This window comes from Pantherophis guttatus, chromosome 7 (assembly GCF_059756535.1).
Source record: "Pantherophis guttatus breed Tessera chromosome 7, ASM5975653v1, whole genome shotgun sequence".
NCBI lineage: Eukaryota > Metazoa > Chordata > Lepidosauria > Squamata > Colubridae > Pantherophis > Pantherophis guttatus.
Genome location: NC_142069.1, coordinates 41,784,323 through 41,805,080, shown reverse-complemented (window position 1 = coordinate 41,805,080; position 20,758 = coordinate 41,784,323). Strand labels below are relative to the sequence as shown.

The 20,758-nt window shown below is 34.4% G+C and overlaps 1 protein-coding gene and 1 long non-coding RNA gene across 9 annotated transcripts in view; one reads left to right on the top strand and one right to left on the bottom strand.

The window, feature by feature from the left end:
• Positions 1–5,183, bottom strand: part of LOC132712599 (uncharacterized) — a 28,424-nt gene extending 23,241 nt beyond the window's left edge. The window contains exons 1-2 of one of the 2 annotated variants that reach the window (XR_015728948.1): positions 5,057–5,183; positions 4,809–4,953 (exon numbers count right to left, since the gene is read on the bottom strand). This is a non-coding gene — a long non-coding RNA (uncharacterized LOC132712599). Of the gene's footprint in view, positions 1–4,808; positions 5,021–5,056 lie in introns of those variants that run through there. The other variant, XR_009623243.2, reaches the window with a different exon arrangement.
• Positions 1–20,758, top strand: part of TMTC2 (transmembrane O-mannosyltransferase targeting cadherins 2) — a 261,421-nt gene that overhangs the window by 176,790 nt on the left and 63,873 nt on the right. For all 7 annotated transcript variants that reach the window (XR_004588693.3, XM_087874070.1, XM_034403049.3 and 4 more), the window contains one exon: positions 12,507–13,329. Coding sequence is in view for 6 of the 7 variants with exons in the window: in XM_087874070.1 (XP_087730196.1) it covers positions 12,507–13,329 (823 nt within the window). In the remaining variant the exon portion in view is untranslated. The remainder of the gene's footprint in view (positions 1–12,506; positions 13,330–20,758) is intronic.

Here is a 20,758-nt window from a genome sequence, read left to right as displayed (position 1 = left end):
CCTTACAAGGTATAAAAATCATGGTGTTCAATATATGTTCTTGAAGAATAGAGGTTTGTGTTTTTTTGCAATTGGAAGTATTGCATCATTGTCAGTTTTGAGCAATCATCATATTCTGGGTTATATCATCATATCCTTTTGGGTTATAAAAATCTGCAGGAGGCCAGTCCCCAACAAGGTTGGCATAGAAGCACATAAAATAGTCTTCTCATAAGATGGCTGCTTTGGGAACTCTTGAAGGTATTTCACTCATTCAAGAGTTTTCTATTGTGATAACTTTGCAAGTAGTCTGCCATCCTCAGCTTTCACCATTGAGTTCAAGTCTCATTATAAATTGTCTCTTTATGTTTCTAAAATGCTGGGTTCCCAAGCTTAGCTCATTAATGAGACAGGAATGCATTTTATAATAGCTGGTTTGTTACACGAGAACCACACCGAATAAAAAGAATGTTGCAATTTAATTCATTGGTGCTGGAAACACATTTACAAATTTACACTTGACCAAGCCTGCTAAAGAGAATGCGATAAAGATTGATTCCAACTTTCTCCTGAATTCAATTACTTTTGTTCCTCTGTTTCATCCATTCTCTTCCTTTTCAAAGCTTGTTTTCTTTTGAGAAATTATATAAAAATTACATTTTTAATTTAAAAAATTGAGCTTTAGTTCAGTGAAGTATATTACTCCCACTCCCCTCCCTTAAAAAAAGACTTTTACTGAAGTTTTTCACAGCTGAACTGAATTAACTATTGTTTATTCCCTTGGAAGAAGTGTTAAATCTCTTTATTACTTAATAAATTAAAAGCAAGATTATTCCAAGATTGGCATACAAGTAGTTTTTTGTTTAAGACCATAATAGGTTGGGAATCACATCAGTCTGCCAATGCAGATCCCATAATACAATACTTTAGGTGCTTCATGATCTAAAAAATTAGATTTAAAATATCTTCTGATTAAAACAGTGTTCCTTAACCTCAACAACTTTTAAGTATATGCATGAATGGGCTGGGTGAATCTGAGAGCTGAAGTTCACCAATTTTAAACTTGTTGAGAAATGCCATGTTAGAATGTTAGAAACTGATACTTGATTTTTTTGCTTCAGCAAAAAAATAATAATGATCCATTGCATCAATTGCACTGCCATGAAATAGAATGAGACTGCTTTTCCAGTTGTACTAAATTTTAAGCTATGGTTTATAAGGTGGTTTGCCCCTGATCTCATAAAATGGGAGACATAGTCTAATAGTTTTTATGAAAAATTTTAAAAGAGCCTTTAAATTCGTCATCATCATCATCATAATCTTCATCATGATTTTAGCCATCTATCCACTGCAGGATGAAGGCCTTTTCTGCATGTTTCCAATCTATGCGGTCCTGAGCTTTTTTTTTTTTTTTTTTTGCCAATTGAGCCCACAATACTTTCTAATGTCATTGATCCATCTTGTTTTAAGTCTCATTCATGGACACTATTTATCAAGTGGTATCCATTCTATGACTGGTCTGAGTTATATTACTTATTATATTCATATTTTAAGTATTAAAATGTGAACTAGGAACCCTTTTCATTAGAAAATAGTTTGTGTCTCTTGATTTACTTTATTAAAAATACATTATACTGCATCCAATTAAAAAACAAACCTATTCATTAAGATTTTCATGCCTGCAAATAAAACACTTAAATAAATAATCAGGTCCAGAAACTTCTAGTTGACACAGATATGGTACAGAATTTATCTACAATTGTAGAGATTTCCTGATCTTGATGATTTAATAGGTTTAATAATCTTGATGATTATTATGTGAGACCAGTCTGAATAGTTCATAATTAGAGGATAGGTTAATTCTGCTCCACAGAGTTGATACAAGTAAATGGGGCATTTCAGAAGCATGTGTGCTACTATCAAAATCTGAGCAAATAAATGGACATTTCCATGTAAATATTAACCTTTACTTGTTTTCAAACCAACATTTCAATGAGGTGTTACAGCCTGATCTTTGTTTCTTCCATTCTTCTAACCAAATGGTTCTATATTCAATCAGATTAATTATTGACCTTTTGGTATTTAATTGCTATCAATCTAATTAGTATATATCCCAACATTTATCACCTATAATGCAAAATAAATATATAAAATTCTGCAACTCCACTTTGATGCATTGGGAGTTCCACCTTGATGTGGACTGTCTCAAGGATTTGACTTGAAAACTGAATTGTATATGAGCATAGTTAAGTTGTTTAAACTATCCATTTCAGTCATGAGAAAGTTCTTTGAATTGCTAGACTGCATTGGGGTAGATCTAGTGATTTAAAAGGGAATGGTTGAAACTTTCTTGAGTCAAATCTCTTCGAAGCTCTGTCATCCTATTTTAAAGCTGTTATTTTTCTTATGAGAAATTCCATTCCATTTTCCACTCAGGACAAAATTAAAAGCAAGGAAAAACAGAGCATTATTAATAGATGCTTTTGGCCAAAGGCAAAGGCCCCTTATGGACTTTTTCCATAAGAACAAAAAAAAAAAAGAAAAAAAAAAAAAAAAAGAAAAAAAAGAACTTGTGATTTATGGTTTTAATGATTAGACAAGATAGAAAATAGAAAGAAGAGAATCTTGATGTAACTTCAGAGAGAGGTTAAAATATAATTGTACTTAAAATTGCTGTGAAGAATAACAGAAGCCACTTCTTTATATCTTTCTTTTATATCTTTCTACCGGTACTTTTTCTACTTTTTTCTTACTGCACTTGTAGTAGCTTTTTCTTTTATTTCTCTCTGTTCTATTTGAATCTATAAGTTCTTGTTACTGCTGTTAAAAGTTTCAGCAGAATATATATTTTTAAAAAAGAAATACTGAAAAAATATTTCAGTAACTATTCTGGTTTTATAAACTATAGACATATCACATATTCAGTACATTTCTGGATATTATAAAAAATATTTTTTTACCAACTGCAACCTCTGATATAATGTACTGCTTAAATGATTCAGTTCATTTGGTTTTATGTTCTCACACTGATAATTTCCAGTAGATATTTCAAACTTCTGAAACATGCTAATGTAGCAAAAAATACTAACATAGGTATAATAACTCATAAGTTTAGTGCTCAATCTCCATATATGTGAACTATCAAACTTACTAAATCATCAAGATATGTGTATATATAAACACACACACACATACATACAGTGGTGGGTTGCTCCCGGTTTTGTCCGGTTCTTGCGAACCGGTAGTAAAAGCAGCAGGAGGCTCTGCCCACCCACCCGGATGTCATAATTGACGATCTGCGCATGCACAGAAGATTCTGTGCATGCGCAGAAGTGTGTGCGCTCCCATTGTGAACCGGCAATAAATGTAAGTAGAACCACCCCTGATACATACACACGTCTACGTATATACATACATACTGTCTCTGCATGCTCCAGTGGCTGATCAAATTAAACCCAATGTGTAAAATACAAACATAGTGAAATAGTGGATAATGCAATAATTTGTATATCAGGCATGCTAATAATAAGTTGTAGTGTTTTGCAAAACTAAACTTAGTTTTCCCAACAAAAATGGCCTTCCACTGCTCTCATATTGAGAAGGTTATAAATGCTTTTAGATATTTCAATACTCTAAAATGGTTAGAAAATGGCCACCTTTACCGATACAACCCATGTATGAATTTATACATGTGGAATAATAAATGTATAGATTACACATTTAAATTGACTATAATTTGGAAGAATCTTAATCTGCAATCAGAACTGCCACAGATTTTGTCAGTGTATATATGGTACATCTCTCAAAATAAATGTCTGTTGGATCAAGGTAAGGCTGTAGAAATCTAGATGACTATTATCTGCAAACAGATACAGAACACTCTTTGCCCCCATCGAGTGAACATACGGATTTTTGCATTTCACATTTGGTGAAGAATGTGGTTAGAATGTAGGACTGCAGGCTACTTCTGCTGACAGTTGGCGGACTGCAATTTGGCAGTTTGAATCTCACCAAGCTCAAGGTTGACTCATCCAATCTTCCATCCTTCCGAGATTGGTAAAATGAGGACCCAGATTGTTGGGGGAAATATGCTGACTCTGTAAACTGCTGTATATAAGTAGTATACAAATCCCTCAAAGTACTGAGAGGGTATCAACAGATCCTTTTTTTTTTTTTTTTGTCAAACTCTGTTTTAGCATTCAAATGAAATATGCATTAGAAAAAAATCCTACATATATCCTTTTTCCTGGTTGCTAATTTCAGCATCTTCTCTGGCTGGAAAATTGTACAGACAAAAATAGATCTAAGTTTATTTTGAGAAAAAACTTCAATGCTGCAAAAAAACTAAAGCATAGTATATTTTGAAGCATTGACCTTTTGTTTCCATGGGAAACTGTGAAGTCCTGTGCTGCCCCATAGTGACTGCATGGCAGAAGAATGGCAGATTCCAGAATAAGATGTCATTCCAGAATCCTAAGATCGGATTCAGGGCTCAATGCTTTGTAAGAACATAAACAAGTAGGATTTATCCTTTCACTGTCATATATAAGCTGACATTCATGCATATATATGTCTGTACAGATGCCCAAATGAAATATATTTTCAAAGTTCTGGCATGCATGAAGAAAACTGATAGACTGCTTTTGTTAAGTTACTCTTAGTAGTTTTCATTTTCATTTTTTGCAGAACAATGTGGCCATTCTCTTAAAAAAATGAGATTGTATAAAATGAACATACCCAAATTTTAGGATTACATAATACTTAATAACTGGAAATAGCTGTATCCAGGGAAAAAAATAGAAGGACAAAGCTAAATAGTGTTATCTTACCCGCAAGATTCCATCTTCTGGAAGCCTTGTTTAGTTTTTTCCATAAAGACAATTCCTATGCTTCTCATTCTCTTCTTCATCTGTGGAGTCTAAAGTAGGCATTCACAGTAGCGGTACTAAAAGGGTAACTATTGGTAGTTCTTACCTAACAGAGGTAATGGGACCGAAATTTATATCACTGTGGGACTCAGTCTTAAAACACAATGTTAAGTAGCCATGCTGCTTAATAACGGCAGTTCTAGCATTACCTGTTGTTAAGTGAATTAGAAGCCATTGTTAGGTGGTATGTCACACATACATGATTTGTGACCTCCTTTTGGGTTCCCCATTGATTTTGCTTGTGGGAAACTAGCAGTGAAGGTTGCAAATGAAAATCAATGTGGCTATGGGACACTGCAACATCATAATTGCAAACTGGCTGCCAAGTGCCTATTTCACAATTACTATACATGACTGGAGGGATCCTGCAATGCCTGCAACTACAAGGGCTGGTTCTAAGTACCACTTGTTCAGTGTCATTGTAACTTTAAATGGTTGCTGAACAAATAGTTATTAATTAAGGACTACCTATATAGATGATGCTGATTCAGATGATAACTGTAAGTTAACTCATTTGGTAGAAGTTCAGTTACTTTGGATCATTTTCTCTCATAGTTTCATAGGTGTCTTCCTATTTATACTGCAAACACAATTTCATTTGGAAGATATTCCATTGCTGGATTGTTAAAGCTGCTTAGGCCTTCCAGGGCTTTATTTGAGATTAACTGACATTTTTCACATTAAGTCTTTTTAGTTAATGCACTGCAAAATGGGTCTTTATTGCAGTTTTAATATACTTTCCCCCCTTTTCTGTTGGAAACCAAACTGCTTCATGGTTTAGTTTTGCTTTAGCAAGAGAAAGAACAAATAGAGTCTAAGGCAGTGATGGCAAACCTTTTTGCCATCGTCTGCCAAAAGCAGGGGGAGCGGGGGGGGGGTGTCGTGCATGTCTGTGTCCATACCCATAATTCAATGCCACACCCGCGCTCCCCCCGCTTTTGGCACAGGACGGCAAAAAGGTTATCAGTGGGCCCAGCAGGCCTGTTTTTTGCTCTCTCCAGGCTCCAGAGGCTTCTTTGGAGCCTGGGAAGGGTGAAAACAGCCTTCCCCACCTACCCCGGAGGCCCTCCCGAGGCCGGAAACGGCCCATTTCCCCAACTTCCGGTGGGCCTGGAAGGCCCGAAAATCAGCTGGCCAGCGTGCGCATGTGCACTGGAACTGAGCTAGGGCAACGGTCGCGTGCCCACAGATATGGCTCCATGTGCCACCTGTGGCACACGTGCCATAGGTTTGCCATCACGGGTCTAAGGTTTGGCATAATCATTTGTACATTTTTATTGCTTTTCGAACTACAGATAATCCTCAATTTAGGATCACAATTGAGCCCAGAATTTCTGTTTCTAAGCAAGACAGTTAAGCCTCATTTTACTACCTTTCTTGCCACAGTTGTTAAGTGGATCACTGCAGTTGTTAAGTTTATTACATAGTTGTGAAGTGAATCTAGCTTCCCCATTGAGTTTGTTTGTCAGAAAGTTGCAAAAGGTGATTGATTACATGATCCTGGGACAACCGTCATAATACAACCGTCATAAACATGTCAGTTGCCAAGTGTCTCAATTTTGATCATGTGACCCATGGGGATGCAATAATGGTCATAAATGTGAAAAAAATGGTCATTTTTTAAAAAAATTCATTGTAACTTTGAATAGTCACTAAACAAACTGTTGTTAAATGGAGGACTACCTGTATAGACTCTGCTTTATATCTAGATAATTCTCTATCCATTTTTCATCACTGGTCAAAAGTAGGATTGGACAAACTTTTGGTAGCTATAGTTTCTTCTTCCAAGGTAGGTTTTCATCATGTGCTGGAATCGTGAGTTTGCAAGTGTAGTACAAAAAGACTCAATGCCTTATTTTATATTGTCATATATTTCCTTTCTTTAGTAAGGAAGTTAACCACCTCCTTAAAGAATTGTTTTTCCTTCCACAACTTCACATTTTAAGTAAAATTACCTTAAAAACAAATATTTCCCTCTTCTCCAACTCCTATGTCCTGTTTTCAAATATGACTTTTGTCCTATTAGGATTTTCTTCTTTGTATTCGATTTCTAGCAATCTGATAATAAATAAAGTTAAAACTGCCACCTTTTATAGCTTCCAACCCCATTACCCATTATAGACCTTTAATTAACTGATGTTTTTACTCATTTTAAGTTACCCCATGCCTTCCAGCTACTCACAACTTCAACAGTTACAGCATTTCAGCCTTTCAAGGTTGGAAGTTGCTCTATGTCTTTTCCTAGTTAAATTTGCTATAGGCATATTTCCTCAAGTTAACTTGACTGACCAAGTTACTATTCCTCCATATATTCCCTGATTGTACTATTGTTTTATTTCATTGTTTAAAAAGGTTGCCATCAGTTTTTTCACTTAGTTTTAAATTTTCAAAAGGTCAAATACTAAAAATAAATGAATATGATTTTAAAAGCAGGATCTGAAATTGTGTTTTTGTTATAGTATTTTATATTTTTTATCTCCTTAAATAGAAAACTGGTTATATTTTTTAAAAAAATAAAATTATAACCTGAGTTTTTTCTCTGCTTATTTGATCGTAAAGTTAATAATTTCAGTAGGCTTTGTGCATTGAGCTGTTGAAATGTCGCTTCTTCTGGTACTCTATTTTCTATGGGGAAAATTAAGCAATGTTGTTTATGTTAAAATATGTTGTTTGTTTTTATCTTTATTTTATGCATGTGCATTTTAAAACTGAATTACTGATATTGAATATGCATGCAGCTCAGAGCAGTTAATGACAGGGTTATAGCCTACTTCAATCAGTAGATAAACAACTAAGAAGCCGAAGAATGCATAGGAAGCAGTGTGTTTCCTGTAGGCAATTCCAATGTCCTACCAATGTTTCACACTTTTGGTAACCATTTGCATGTTGTATTCCATGCAAGCTAAAATATCCAGAAGTAGTTCAAAATGAATTAATCATATGTTCAAATAATCACATTTACCTTTTTTCATTTTATTAAAGTAGAAGAAGAAGGAGTAAAATATATAAATTTTAAAGCTGGACTAAGCACAATTAAACATATAGTTTTTTGTAAACTGCTTTTACAATGTTTTTCTTTTCTTTTCTTTTCTTACCTGAGGAATGGGAGAGAACAGAGGAAATCATGCTTGCCTTCTGGAAACATCATGTGCTACTGGATAAATAGGAACTTTGCATTAACAAAGTTTTAAATAATAGGGTAATCTTCTATGGAGTTTGATTCAGCAGAGTGATGATAATGTTTTGCAGATTTTGCAGTAAGGAACACCTGTAGGACATTTTATTGATGGAAGCCATAGAAAACGTAAATGGCACTTCAGTCATCTTTTTTTTCTTTTAAAAAAGTCTCTCTTGGAGGAAAACCATAACTGATTAAAAGGTTAGAGGTTTTAATAAGGATATGAAAGCATATGGCAGATGGGATGGATTAGGACTCTTAACAGTACAGTAATCTAATCATTGCTGCCAAGCATTATAAAAAGCTCCACCTCCGGCTGGGTTTTATCCAGAAAGAAAACTGCAAGAATAAAGTGCTGTTGGTATGAAGAGTTAATAAATGCTAGCTCTGAAGTTGTTCCCTAAAAATGACTGTATCTGTAGAACATTTCAAAAAGTCATCTTTCGGTCATATGGTTTCTTTGTTCATAGAACCTTATGATCTAGAACAGCGGTTCTCAACCTGGGGGTCGCGACCCCTTTGGGGGTCGAATGGCCATTTCACAGGGGTCGCCAAATCCCTCTCTCGCACCCCCCACGCCTTCACTCACCCTCACCCTCTGCCTCTGTTGGATCGCCGTTCGCCGTTCACTTACCCCGCCCACTCCCAATCTATTGCTGCCTCCTGAGTCCCAGCTGATGGCTAGAGGGAAACAAACCATTTAAATTCTTGCTGCGGGGCTTCAAAGGGCCGCCCTACAGCTGATCAGTGTTAAAAGAAAACAAATGAGAAGACCGGTGCCTGCAAAAATAGAAAAAAACAGCCCCTTTCAGCTTCAGCATAGGTTAATTACCATAAGTTGATTTGATCAGCCTCCGAGCTCTCAGCTGATTTGCTCTCAGCTGTTTTGCTGAGGGCTCTGTCGCTAGCTGCAAAGAGAGGAGCAGATTTTTCCCCCCCTAGCTATGCTGAAAAAACGAAACTGAAAGTAAAGCAGGGTCTTTGCTGCAACGTGACAAAATGAGGCAAAGAGAGGTTTCTTTTTCTTTTTCCTCACCAAAAAAGGTAGGTGCAAAACTGCAAACAATGGGAAATTTAGGGCAAAAGAGGAGATTCAAGATTTTAAAACACAAAAGAAAAAAATCTCTATTTAACTAGGGAATTGTAATAATTGAGATACTATTAATTGTATATTGTGTTGAAAGCAGAAATGGTTAAGTTGTGGTTTGGAGGAATAAATGGGGGAAATTATTTCGTTTATTATTATTGGTAAATATAATTAATTGATTTGTAAGAAATTGGATTGCATGGAAATAATAGGAATATTCATGTTCATATTTATTGATATACAAAAAAGATAGTTATATAACATTGATTTATATTAAAATGTTGAATTTGTATTAAACAACTGTATTACATAATTACATAATTAACCAATGTGAAGATGGATATAAAAATAGATGACAATGGGAAGGGGTATAATATAGAATAGAAGGGAAAAATTGAATTTGATTAAGATTAGAGATGAGGATGAAGGGTAATATTGGTTTTTTACAAAAATAGATGAGGACCTGTCAGAAATCACTTTTTTCAGCCCTCTGAGTAGTCCCTATACACATAGCCATGGCCACCCGGTCACATGACCAGCTAGCCACGCCCACCCAATCACATGACTTCCAAGCCACGCCCACAAAATAAGCCACACCCACAGAACCGATAGTAAAAAAATTTAGAACCCACCCCTGGTTGGGGGTCACCACAACATGAGGAACTGTATTAATGGGTTGCGGCATTAGGAAGGTTGAGAACCACTGATCTAGAATCTTATAGTGGGCTTCTGATCCCTTCCTTCTTTCTTACTATCTTCAGATATATGAAAAAATATTGTCAATCTGGAGAAGAGCTCAAGCAACACAGTGCTTCCCAGAAAGAGGCCCAGATTAGTTGATAGGGGAGCAGGGAAGAGGTGCAGGTAGTCCAAAATCTAAAATCTGTTAGGAGGTTAGAAGGTGTCTTGTCCCAGTCCACATAGTCCACACACATCAAGGAATTGAATACTTTATTGAGGCACTGCAAGCTTCTAATATTATTCCCCAGGTCTCACTCAACACAAAGTTCCACTGAGTCCAAGTTTGCACAGCCAAGGCATGAAGTCACAAGCAACACAAAATCCAAGAGCAAGGCGCAAGTCCACAAATCCACATACAAAGTTCAAAGTCCAGGCAGGAGTTTAAAGTTCAAGCACAGTTACCAAAATCAAGATCCACTACCACTTGTATACTTACACTGTTTGATTCCCTTTTTATGGGATAGGTTCTATTAGCTTTGGTGTTATTCTGTGATATTTTCAAGCTTGATCATAAAATACCATTGCATAAATGGGATTTGTATCTTGGTTAATCTTAGTTTGGTCATTTTATTTAAAAAGTTGATTCCCTAAAATATATATCCCTAAATTTCTTTGGATAAAATCTCATATTAAGTCTGTAATAGGTGTGCTCAGGTCTCTAGTGCAAAAGATAAATTGGATAGAAGCACTGTAAACAATTAAAATCTAAATTATAATCATATTAAATTAATTACCGTATTTTTCGGATTATAAAATGCACTGGAGTATAACACGCACCTTAGTTTTTGGGGAGGATATAAGAAAAAAGCTGATTGGGGATGGATCGGCCTCCGGGGAATCAGCTGTTCCCAGAGATGAACTTTAGCAACAGGTTCATTGGTTGTGAGCTCTGCACCTTGCTTTTTTTTTCAGCGTCTCAAACGGAGGTTTCAGAGGCTTTTTTTTCAGCGTCTCAAATGGAGGTTTCAGAGGCTTTTTTCAGTCTCTGAAACCTCTGTTTCAGAGGCTGGGCGGAGCTACATTCGATGTATAAGACACACCCAAATTTTCACCCTCTTTTAGGGGGGAAAAAGGTATGTCTTATACTTCAAAAAATACAGTAGTATTCAATAAGTTATTCTAATTCTGGGACATTTTGTTTATTCAGAGACCTAGGACACAGATTGTGCAACTTCCCAACTTTTATGGGGTAGTTTCTATTAGCTTTGCTGTATCTGGTCCTTACATCCTGTCATCTGGAAACACAACCCCCCCCCCAATAAAAACAAGATTTGGGAGAAATCTAGAAAACAGAATTTTTACATTGTGGCATAAAATGTGTCAAATCTACATAGCATTTATATCATTTTTAGGAAAAAAAAAGTGAAAATAGAGAAGCCAAGAGAACTTTTGGTATTTAGAATGCAGATTACTTAATAGTAAATATAATATCAATGAGACTAAGCATTTTAATTAAACTTCTGTTATTGTGTTTATTGAATAGTTTATTGCTGCTTTAGGTTGTAAATTGTCCTGAGTGCTCTAGCAGCGTGACAATAGAGAAATATAGTAGTAAAATAGATTTCTACCTTAGTATATATTTTACCATATGTTTCCTGCAGCCATTTATGAAAATAGTTTAATTTGTCAAAATTTGTTAATTAAGAGAATAGGACTCGTGCAATTAAAATGTCTTTATATTGTGAACCATTGTTGGATATTTTTTCTGGCTCACACACTATCTTGTATTGTAGCCAGTACCTTCATGGGTATCATGAAACTTTTAAATTTAAAAATCCAGTATGTGCTCCGAGTCAAATTTCAACAACAATAATAATACACACTAACTGTATCTACCATGAATGTTACAGAGTAGTTCAAACAAATTGCAAATCTTATAGGCTGCCAAAAATAAATTAAAAGTATGCATTAATGTGTACTTTTAATCACTAATGTGATCTTGTTCTTGAATTTTGCATTCTACACAATAGTTTAGTGTAGCTAAAATTGATATTTTAATGATCCTCCAGATTTAACTTAAAAGTTTAAAAAAGCACTAATTAAGGTGAAAGCAGTCCATCTTCAAACTATATGCAAAAGAAAATAATTATCAATATGATGTATGCTGCAATTGTATAACTGGAAATGCCAATTTAAATTAGTTTTGCATAAAAACAGTAAATAGTAAGCCCAGAACCAATATTTCAAAGTTCATATCCTTCAGATAAAATGTGTCCCAACATTGCAAAACAGGCTGGAACAAGTGAGAGCTATTTTATAATAAGTTGCACTTACTTCCAAAATAATTTAATTCACAATGAGACCTGTTGCAATAAATTAGTAAATGAGGAAGTTTGAGAGACATTAAAATGTTGTTATCTGGTTTTACAATGAAAATTTAGCAGCAGAAATAAATCCTATGAATAGAATAAAAGCATACAGAAATGAAATTTAAATATAAAATATTAGCTCAGAGGTCTGAACCAAGAATATATGATTTCCAGAACTATAATTTTTCCTTAGGTTATGATTAATTATCTTTTTTAAAAAAGCCTCACACTTTTAGCAAAGAATTAGCAAGTATAATTCTTTTTTCTCTTTTTCTCTTTTGCAGAGGAAGAATTGGCCTCTTCTTTTGAGCATTGGTTTATTGATCTTCTGGGGAGCTTTATTGCTGGGTCTTCGCTTCTACTGGATGGGGAACAAACCTCCCAGCTTTTCCAACTCTGACAATCCAGCAGCTGACTCAGATAGTTTTTTAACAAGAGCTCTGACCTTTTTTTATTTGCCAACCAAAAACCTTTGGCTGCTGTTGTGCCCAGACACTCTTAGCTTTGATTGGTCCATGGATGCTGTGCCTCTTCTCAAAACAATCAGTGACTGGAGGAACCTACACACAGTGGCCTTTTATGCTGGACTCCTCCTCCTTACTTATACCAGTTTGAGAAATTCCAGCATAGAAAGAGAAGGCAGTGGGAAAAGTATAACAAATGGCAGACTTAATGGCAATGGTCACAACTACCTATCTGAACTGGAATATAAAGAGTTGAGGTCCAGTTTTGCGTCTAAAGAAGAAAATGGCATTAACAAAGGCTTACCACAAAAACCACACATCCCCTCAACAGAGAATATTGTGGTTCTGTCACTGTCTTTATTAATTGTTCCTTTTATTCCTGCCACAAACTTATTTTTTTATGTAGGCTTTGTGATAGCAGAGCGTGTGTTGTATATACCTAGTATGGGCTTCTGCCTCTTGATCACTGTGGGCACAAGAGCCCTTTATGTCAAAGTCCAAAAGCGCTTTCTGAAGAACTTGATTTTTTTGGCTACTGCTGCATTAATTTTTTTTTACGGACTGAAGACATTTGTCAGGAACGGGGACTGGCAGAATGAAGAGATGCTGTATAAATCAGGGATTAAAGTAAATCCAGCTAAAGGTAACTTTTTCCATTGGGATTGTTTGCAACAAATGATCAGTTTGTTATGTATTTTTTTAATCTAGCTATACCAGCTGTTTTTGGAAAATGCATAGATCCTATATTTACAATCATAAATAATTAAAGTGCAGAAATAAACAATGTACTATACTGATATACAATTTCATATTAATTGCTTATTCCGAGGATTCATTGAATGTAGGGTTGAAAACAAGTTGAAAACGACAGAAATGTTTTGCTAATATGTTTTATGTTTCTGAATCTTTGTATTACAATATCTCATGTAAGAATACTTCTTACAGAAACATCTTTGGGGGGGGGGAAACAGGTAGTTTGAATTATTTACTGGTTAGGTTCTTAAATTTATGAATCACTTTCTATTCATGATCTGATTTTTCTTCCGTTCTTGGAATAGCAGTGGAATTTCCCCAGTGGAAAAATGTTTCTTCTTTTTGTCTTAATATAGATGAAGAAACAACATTCAAATATTCCTCAGTTTCCATGAAGAAATGTTTATATGTTTTGTATTGTTAAAATATTTGGGAAAATAGGGCGTAATATTTAAACTAGACGGAAAATAGAAAATATGTGAAATACACATTTGCCTTTGTTTCATTGGTATGAGGCAAGAGCCTCTATGACTGGAAAACCAAGAGTAGATTCTGATAAATTTAATTAGCACATTGCTAAATTTTCAGAAGTTTAATGACTTTCAGCAAACAAAAACTTAAACAGAAAAATGGCTGTTCAAGTTATTGTTTCTATTGAAAATAATCTACAGTAAGAAAATGCATAAAATCCCTCGTCATCAAAAGATCTTATGCTGTAAATTGGATAGTCTATTAATGTACTATCCGTTTAAAAAAAAAAACATTTATGAGACTAAAGATTTTTTGCTACAGTGCTACAGCAAAATGATTTATTATATTTGTTAAGGCTTCTAGGATTTCTTGAACTGTACATAGATGCAAAAAGGGAAACAGAGGAAGAGAACAGTGCCCATTTTCATGAAACATCTTTATCCAATTTGTATGTTTTCCTGTTTTCTATAATATGCCATGGCACAGCTCATTCCATTCAATCAGTTTTTCCAACCATGGGAGTTTGGAATCTCAGGACGAAAGGCCTAGGAAGTGATATAGGGTTTCCTGCCTGGGCAGGGCGTCGGGCTAGAAGACCTCCAAGGTCCCTTCCAACTCTGTTATTCTATTCTATTCTATTCTATTCTATTCTATTCTATTCTATTCTATTCTATTCTATTCTATTCTATTCTATTCTATTCTATTCTATTCCATTCCATTCCATTCCATTCCATTCCATTCCATTCCATTCCATTCCATTCCATTCTATCCTTGAATTACAGAAGATTTTCTTTTTTCTTTAATCCTTTTTAATTTTTATAAAAATATACATTAATATAAATACATGAACAGTGGGGCATCTGGGTATCATTCATTTGAATACAAGTAGTAATGATAGTATTATTATTTGTTATTTAAATCATACTTTTGTAATTATAATAATATGCTTATGCATCTGTATTAAAATATATGCCTTCATTATTTAATTGTTCAACATTTTAGTCCCCATTCTAATAAAATAACAGTATCATTAGAACGTACATAGTATCACCATATTCAACCTCTAATCTCTGTATCTAGCTACTACTTTTAATATATTGTTTTAAAAATAATAATATTTTTATAATATTAATAATATTAATATTATAATAATATTTCCCCTATTTCTTGTGTCTGCCTCTATTCTAGCTCCTATCTTGTGTTACACAACATTTCCTCTGTCCATCATCTCTTTTAATATTTTAATATTTCAATTCGTATTCGTTGTTTGACTTGCCTCCCAAATTCCTCCCTTGGGTCTTCTTCTCTATCTATGTCTTTCCTGTTTAAGTATTTCTTCCATCTCTACTATCTTTTGTTGCCAAACCTCCAGAGGATCTGCTCAACTCTCCATTTTCTTTTCAAAGAATCTTTCTGTTTATCTAGTATCATTTTTTGGTCTTTTAGCATGTATTTTCTCTGAATTGCTTCATAAGCTTTTATTACCTTCTCCCTCTTATCTTCTTGTTTTGTTTGTTTATTTAGTCCTGTCTTTTCCCCTGGTCTCTCCATTTTCTTTAGGGTAGGTTTCAAGTAGAAAAAAAATCACTTCACCCAGTTCCAGTCACTGTTCACACACTGTTCCAGCACAGTCTTTGTTTCTTTGGCTGCCTCAGCTTCACGGCAGCCATAATGGCTGCCTCTCCTCTTTGTCGTCAGATGAGAGGGAATTAGCACTGGATCAAGAAGGAGAGCCGCTGCTCTCCGTGACCTGCAGGGCACCCCTCCACTCTTCGTCACCCCTACATGGTGACTTTAACCCCTTATGGGGAATCCTAACGAAAGGATTCGGCGTGAGTTTGTGGAGTTCACGTGAGTTCAGGTTTTCACGTCCGATAGCACCGCAACGTCAACCGGAAGTCTCAGAAGATTTTCTTGAATGAATGAATGAATGAATGAATTCTTCCAAGGCTCAGGAATGAAGACAGAGTTGAATGGCATTGTCTGTTTTCCATTTAATGTTTTGAATTCTAATATCTATTGTTACTATTCTCTTTGTATTTTAACTACTTTGTTCTGTGATTTATGTTTTGATACCTGCATTCTTTTTTCCCTAACATATTGCTAGTCGAAGGGTAGACAAATATTTGAACTTTTGCTTTCCATTCAGTGAAGCCAGAAGCAAAGGATTATATAAAATATCAACCAAAATATCTGGAAGACACTAGATAACCTTCACCTAGTTTGGATATGTCCAACTCCCCCTCCCCATATTTTAATAAATTTTTATTTTTCCAAAAATAAAATGCAAATACAGAATAAAGAAAATAATAAAACAAGTATTGCAAACAATACACAAAAAAGGGAAAAGGAAAAAAAAGAAAAAAAGGTGTATGTAACAAATATAAAATTAACAATAAACATATGGCCTCCACCTAGTTGAATGCTGATACCTGTATCTCACACAAATCTAATAGGTTTGTATTGTTGGTCTACAAATGGCTATACATTTTTCATCTATACTTGCTAAATTACTAATATACATCACATTCTTTTAACATATATCTCAAATATACAAATCTATTATTTATCAGTCAAATTGACCCAATACCTGTTCACTGTAAAACAGTATTAACTGTTACCCGCCCCCCAAAATAAATACACACCTTTTAACAAGTTGCTCTTTAACTCTGCCAATTTCACCAACACATATTGTCCCAGTTATATATTCTTATCAGAGAGATAGACGAAGCTCACCCAGAAGAGCTCTCCATTAATAGATTTTTTAAAAGATCAAATAATCTGAAGAACAAGTTTTAATCAAATAGATTAGTTGTGCTTGGGTATACCAATAGCTGACAAAAAATTAATAATAGTACCATGTAAAATAGCGATAAGGCTCTTTTAACCTAATTTAATAGTTAGATGTTTATTCATGAGTTTAGTGATCTGATACTAATAAACTATTCAAAAGCATGATTCACAGGTTTGCTTATTGTCACTGAAAGTCACCACAGATATACAGAGAAGAATATACTAAAACAACTACTGTCTTAAAGAGTTATGAACAAAGACTTACTCTGATCACTATTTGGGGACAAATGATTGAAGATTCAGATGCCTATATATCAGTTGACATGATATATTGTTTTGCTTTCAAAAGAGTGACATATATTATTATGTCACTCTTTATTATTATTTACTTTATTAAATTTATTTGCCGCCTGTTTTGCCACAAGGCAACTCTATAAGGTTTGGGTAGAGTTAGTTACCTTTTGAATTTGGGAAAATAGTAAATATGACTGCTTAAGGAAGTTCAGTGTCTCTGAAAGACTGAAGCTGTCAAGTATTTATTGCCAGCTTGTTGAAAGCCTAGTAAAATGACAGTCATATTACTAAAATGATTTTCAGACTTATGAGGCAATTGACATGTATATAGAAATTACAATTGGTCATAATTCTTTGAATAGACTGACCACTGACAGGTTGATCAAACCATAAGTATGCTATCATTCATGAAAGCACTTTATGAACATTGGAAGATTTATTGGTTGTCAGAATTGAGTTAATATGAACATTTGTGATGTTGCTGATATGTATTTATATATGTGTGCATATGTATTATTAAATTTAGGAGTTGAACATGTGGAAACTATTAATTTTTAGTGCATTTGTTTTGGCAAGTTGATTTTGTAATAGCAAAATAAATCTACATACTTATAACATATATTTAATAGTACATGAAATTCCAGATAGAGATAAAAATTAACTGTATATTAAAATATTTAAAACAATTTTTATATTTATTATCTGCACATGGTAGGGTATGATAGGCTTTATTGAATAAGTATCTGAAAATGAGATATGTACATCTAAGGTTTTAATTCCCCCTCCCATACTTCTTATAAGCTACACTAATATCATAAATTTATATAAGCAAATCATATTTAAATTCAGTTATAGTATATTGTTGCTTTGAGCTAAACATAAAAACAATATTTAAAATTTTATGGTTGGGTTGTAACTGAGTCGCAAAGGATCAAGTAACCTTATCCAATTAATAGGGTGTGAAGCAGCAAAATAATGTGATGTCACAATTTACTAGCAGTCAGTAATCAGGAAATTGGATAGCAAAGTGTGGGCAATGGCTATGACTAATAATAATGAAGCTAAAATGTATTTCTTATCTATTTTATTTTAATGATCCCATTTTAAAGATTGATACATTTTGAGAAACTAAAAAGAATATTAAAGAAATTTAAAAAGCATAGAAATATCCACACAGAACAACCAGTCTTTGAAACAGTGTAACTGTGTTTATCAAATAATATCAGCAAAATAGCAGAGAAAGAAATTCACCATGTAGCAGACAACATTTAATTTGATAGAATTATCATATGCAAAACCAGTTGACATTGCTGTCAGTGAAGCAGTATGCAATGTGCATAGTAACCGGATGTCTCAAACCCACACCAAGGACAAATATTCTTGAAGGCATGCAAGAGCAAAACTGAATTAGAAGATGGAGGAGAGAATTTATGGAATAAGCTATAATCTCAGAAGAGAACATGGCTGAGGGATCTGATCTCTTCTATGTTATTTGGAGGACATTGAATAGGATGAAGGTGGGAGTGCCTAATATATGACCAATATGCTCAAGTGGGGTTTGCTGGCATTTAACAACATGTTGTGTGAATGTGGAGAGACACAGAATTAGAAAGTAATTAATGTTTATGTCCATGTAGTTCTCAGAATTGCTGACTTCTGAATATTAAGTTTTCAATTTAAAAGACACTTTAGAAGACTAAATTAAATCAACTAGTTAATTCAAATAAAATTAACAATTATTTAAGATTGTAACTTAATTAGAATCCATTATATTTATTTCCTAACTGGTTACAATTTTATTGGTTTAATATTCCTCATTCTCTCCTAAGAATTTTATTTCTGTTCTATAAACAATAAGCAAATGGTTGCAAGAATGACTAAATGCAAATTATTATTAATTTTATTCATGTTATACTGTGCTCTTCAATAATTCTCATTTTAAAAAATCTTGGATTTAATTCGGTGCAGTCATGTGACTATAAATTGTAATACTATATTCCAATAAAGATGGCTGCTCTAAAGTGCTTCACAGAAAATAGGTAAAGATGGTGGTCTGTTCATTAATGAAGAGATTGTGGACTTTGGTCTTTTTCAATGGCCTTCATGGGTATATATTTTGTCACATTTTTGTCAGCTCTAAATTATGTCTCTTCCTGTCTTCCAAATGAGATTAAACTATTACTGATATACACATGCCCAAACTAGCCAAATTATGACTTCTTGAATACTCATAAATCTTGTAAAGTAGATTAATTGATGTCTAGTTTGATTTTTTAAATTATTTCTATATAAAGGAGAAGTATTCTTCATTCATAAACTGTACTGACTGTAATTCAAATATAGTTAGTACACATTTTCCATCTAGTGTGTGAAAAACGCAAGTTTTGATGTGTGATGCTTCAGATCAAAATATGTAATTTTATCATTTTAAATTGTTTTTGGTATATGTTTATAATATTAAATAGATGTACTTATGCATTTATATCTATTGCCATATCTTTAATATTTGCCACTGCTGCTTTATGACTTAGGTAACTGAGGCCCCTTTGAGTGCAGAAAGAGACTTTGGTCTTTAGCTCTCCCTGTTTGGATGAAAGATGAATTTCTTGCAGATATAAAATAGTTAGAGCTGTAGGACAACTTTATCAAAGCCACAAAACTGATAGCAAGTGCTTGGCTGACTAAACTGTGTACACTAACCTTGTAAATACATCTGCAAATCCACCCATTGCATGGATCCAGTGTGACTGGTCAGACAAGCCCGAAGCCTTCCTCATGCCCAGGGGGTGGCTCCTCCTCTTTCTCCTCCTCCTCTTGAATAGCAAAGATGTATCTTCTATCTTTCAGATTCATTTTGCTATTGAGAACTTCTCAGCACCACAACTAATCAAATGTTTCTTTTGGTCATGTATAACTAGTTGTAAGATACTTGAATGCTATTCAAATTAAGTAATGTTGCTAGTGAAACTTAATTTTAGCATTATATAGCCCTCAGTGCAGGAGTCTTGGGAGATCATTCACTTAATATGTACAGAGCAGGAAAAAATCTGTATCTTCAGTACGTTTTCCCTATGAATACTTGCTACTCATCTTCTTCATAGATATTGTTAATATTTATATCTCTTAGGGCAGGGGTGTCAAAATCAAGGCCTGGGGGCCAGAACTGGCCCTGCTGGTCCGCCCTGGAAACACCAAAAGACCAGCCCGCAGTGCCTCTGCCAGAAAAAATGGAGTTCGTGAAGGCCGCGGGGTTGGAAGTTCACTTTCTCTGGCAGAGCGCTCGGGCCGCCACAGGCGCCCTCAACACGAGTGATGCTGAGCTGGCCATGCCCACCCTAGCCAGCCCACTCCAGTCCCCCAAGGTCAAATGTAACCTTGATGCGGCCCTCAATGAAATTGAGTTTGACACCTCTGTCTTAGGGTACGAAATTGAATCAGAGGGATTTAATTAGATTTAATATTAGACTTATCCAAAGATAGATGGAAATCAAGGCCATTGCCAAAAGAGACATAAAATGTGATTTTTTTATTTCACTGTGAATAAGACTTGCATTTGATAGATGTCAGTAGAATTATTTTGTAATGTCTTATTAATTTTTTTTATTAATTAAAAATTCCTGGATTCTTGTGTGTCTCCTTGATTAGTTCGGTCCAGCTTGCTGGGAGGAAACCTGGCATGTTTTTTGATTCGTATGAAAGTTATATTTCATTGAAGAAATTATGCATTAACAATAGTTTTTAGGAACTGATTGTACGTACGT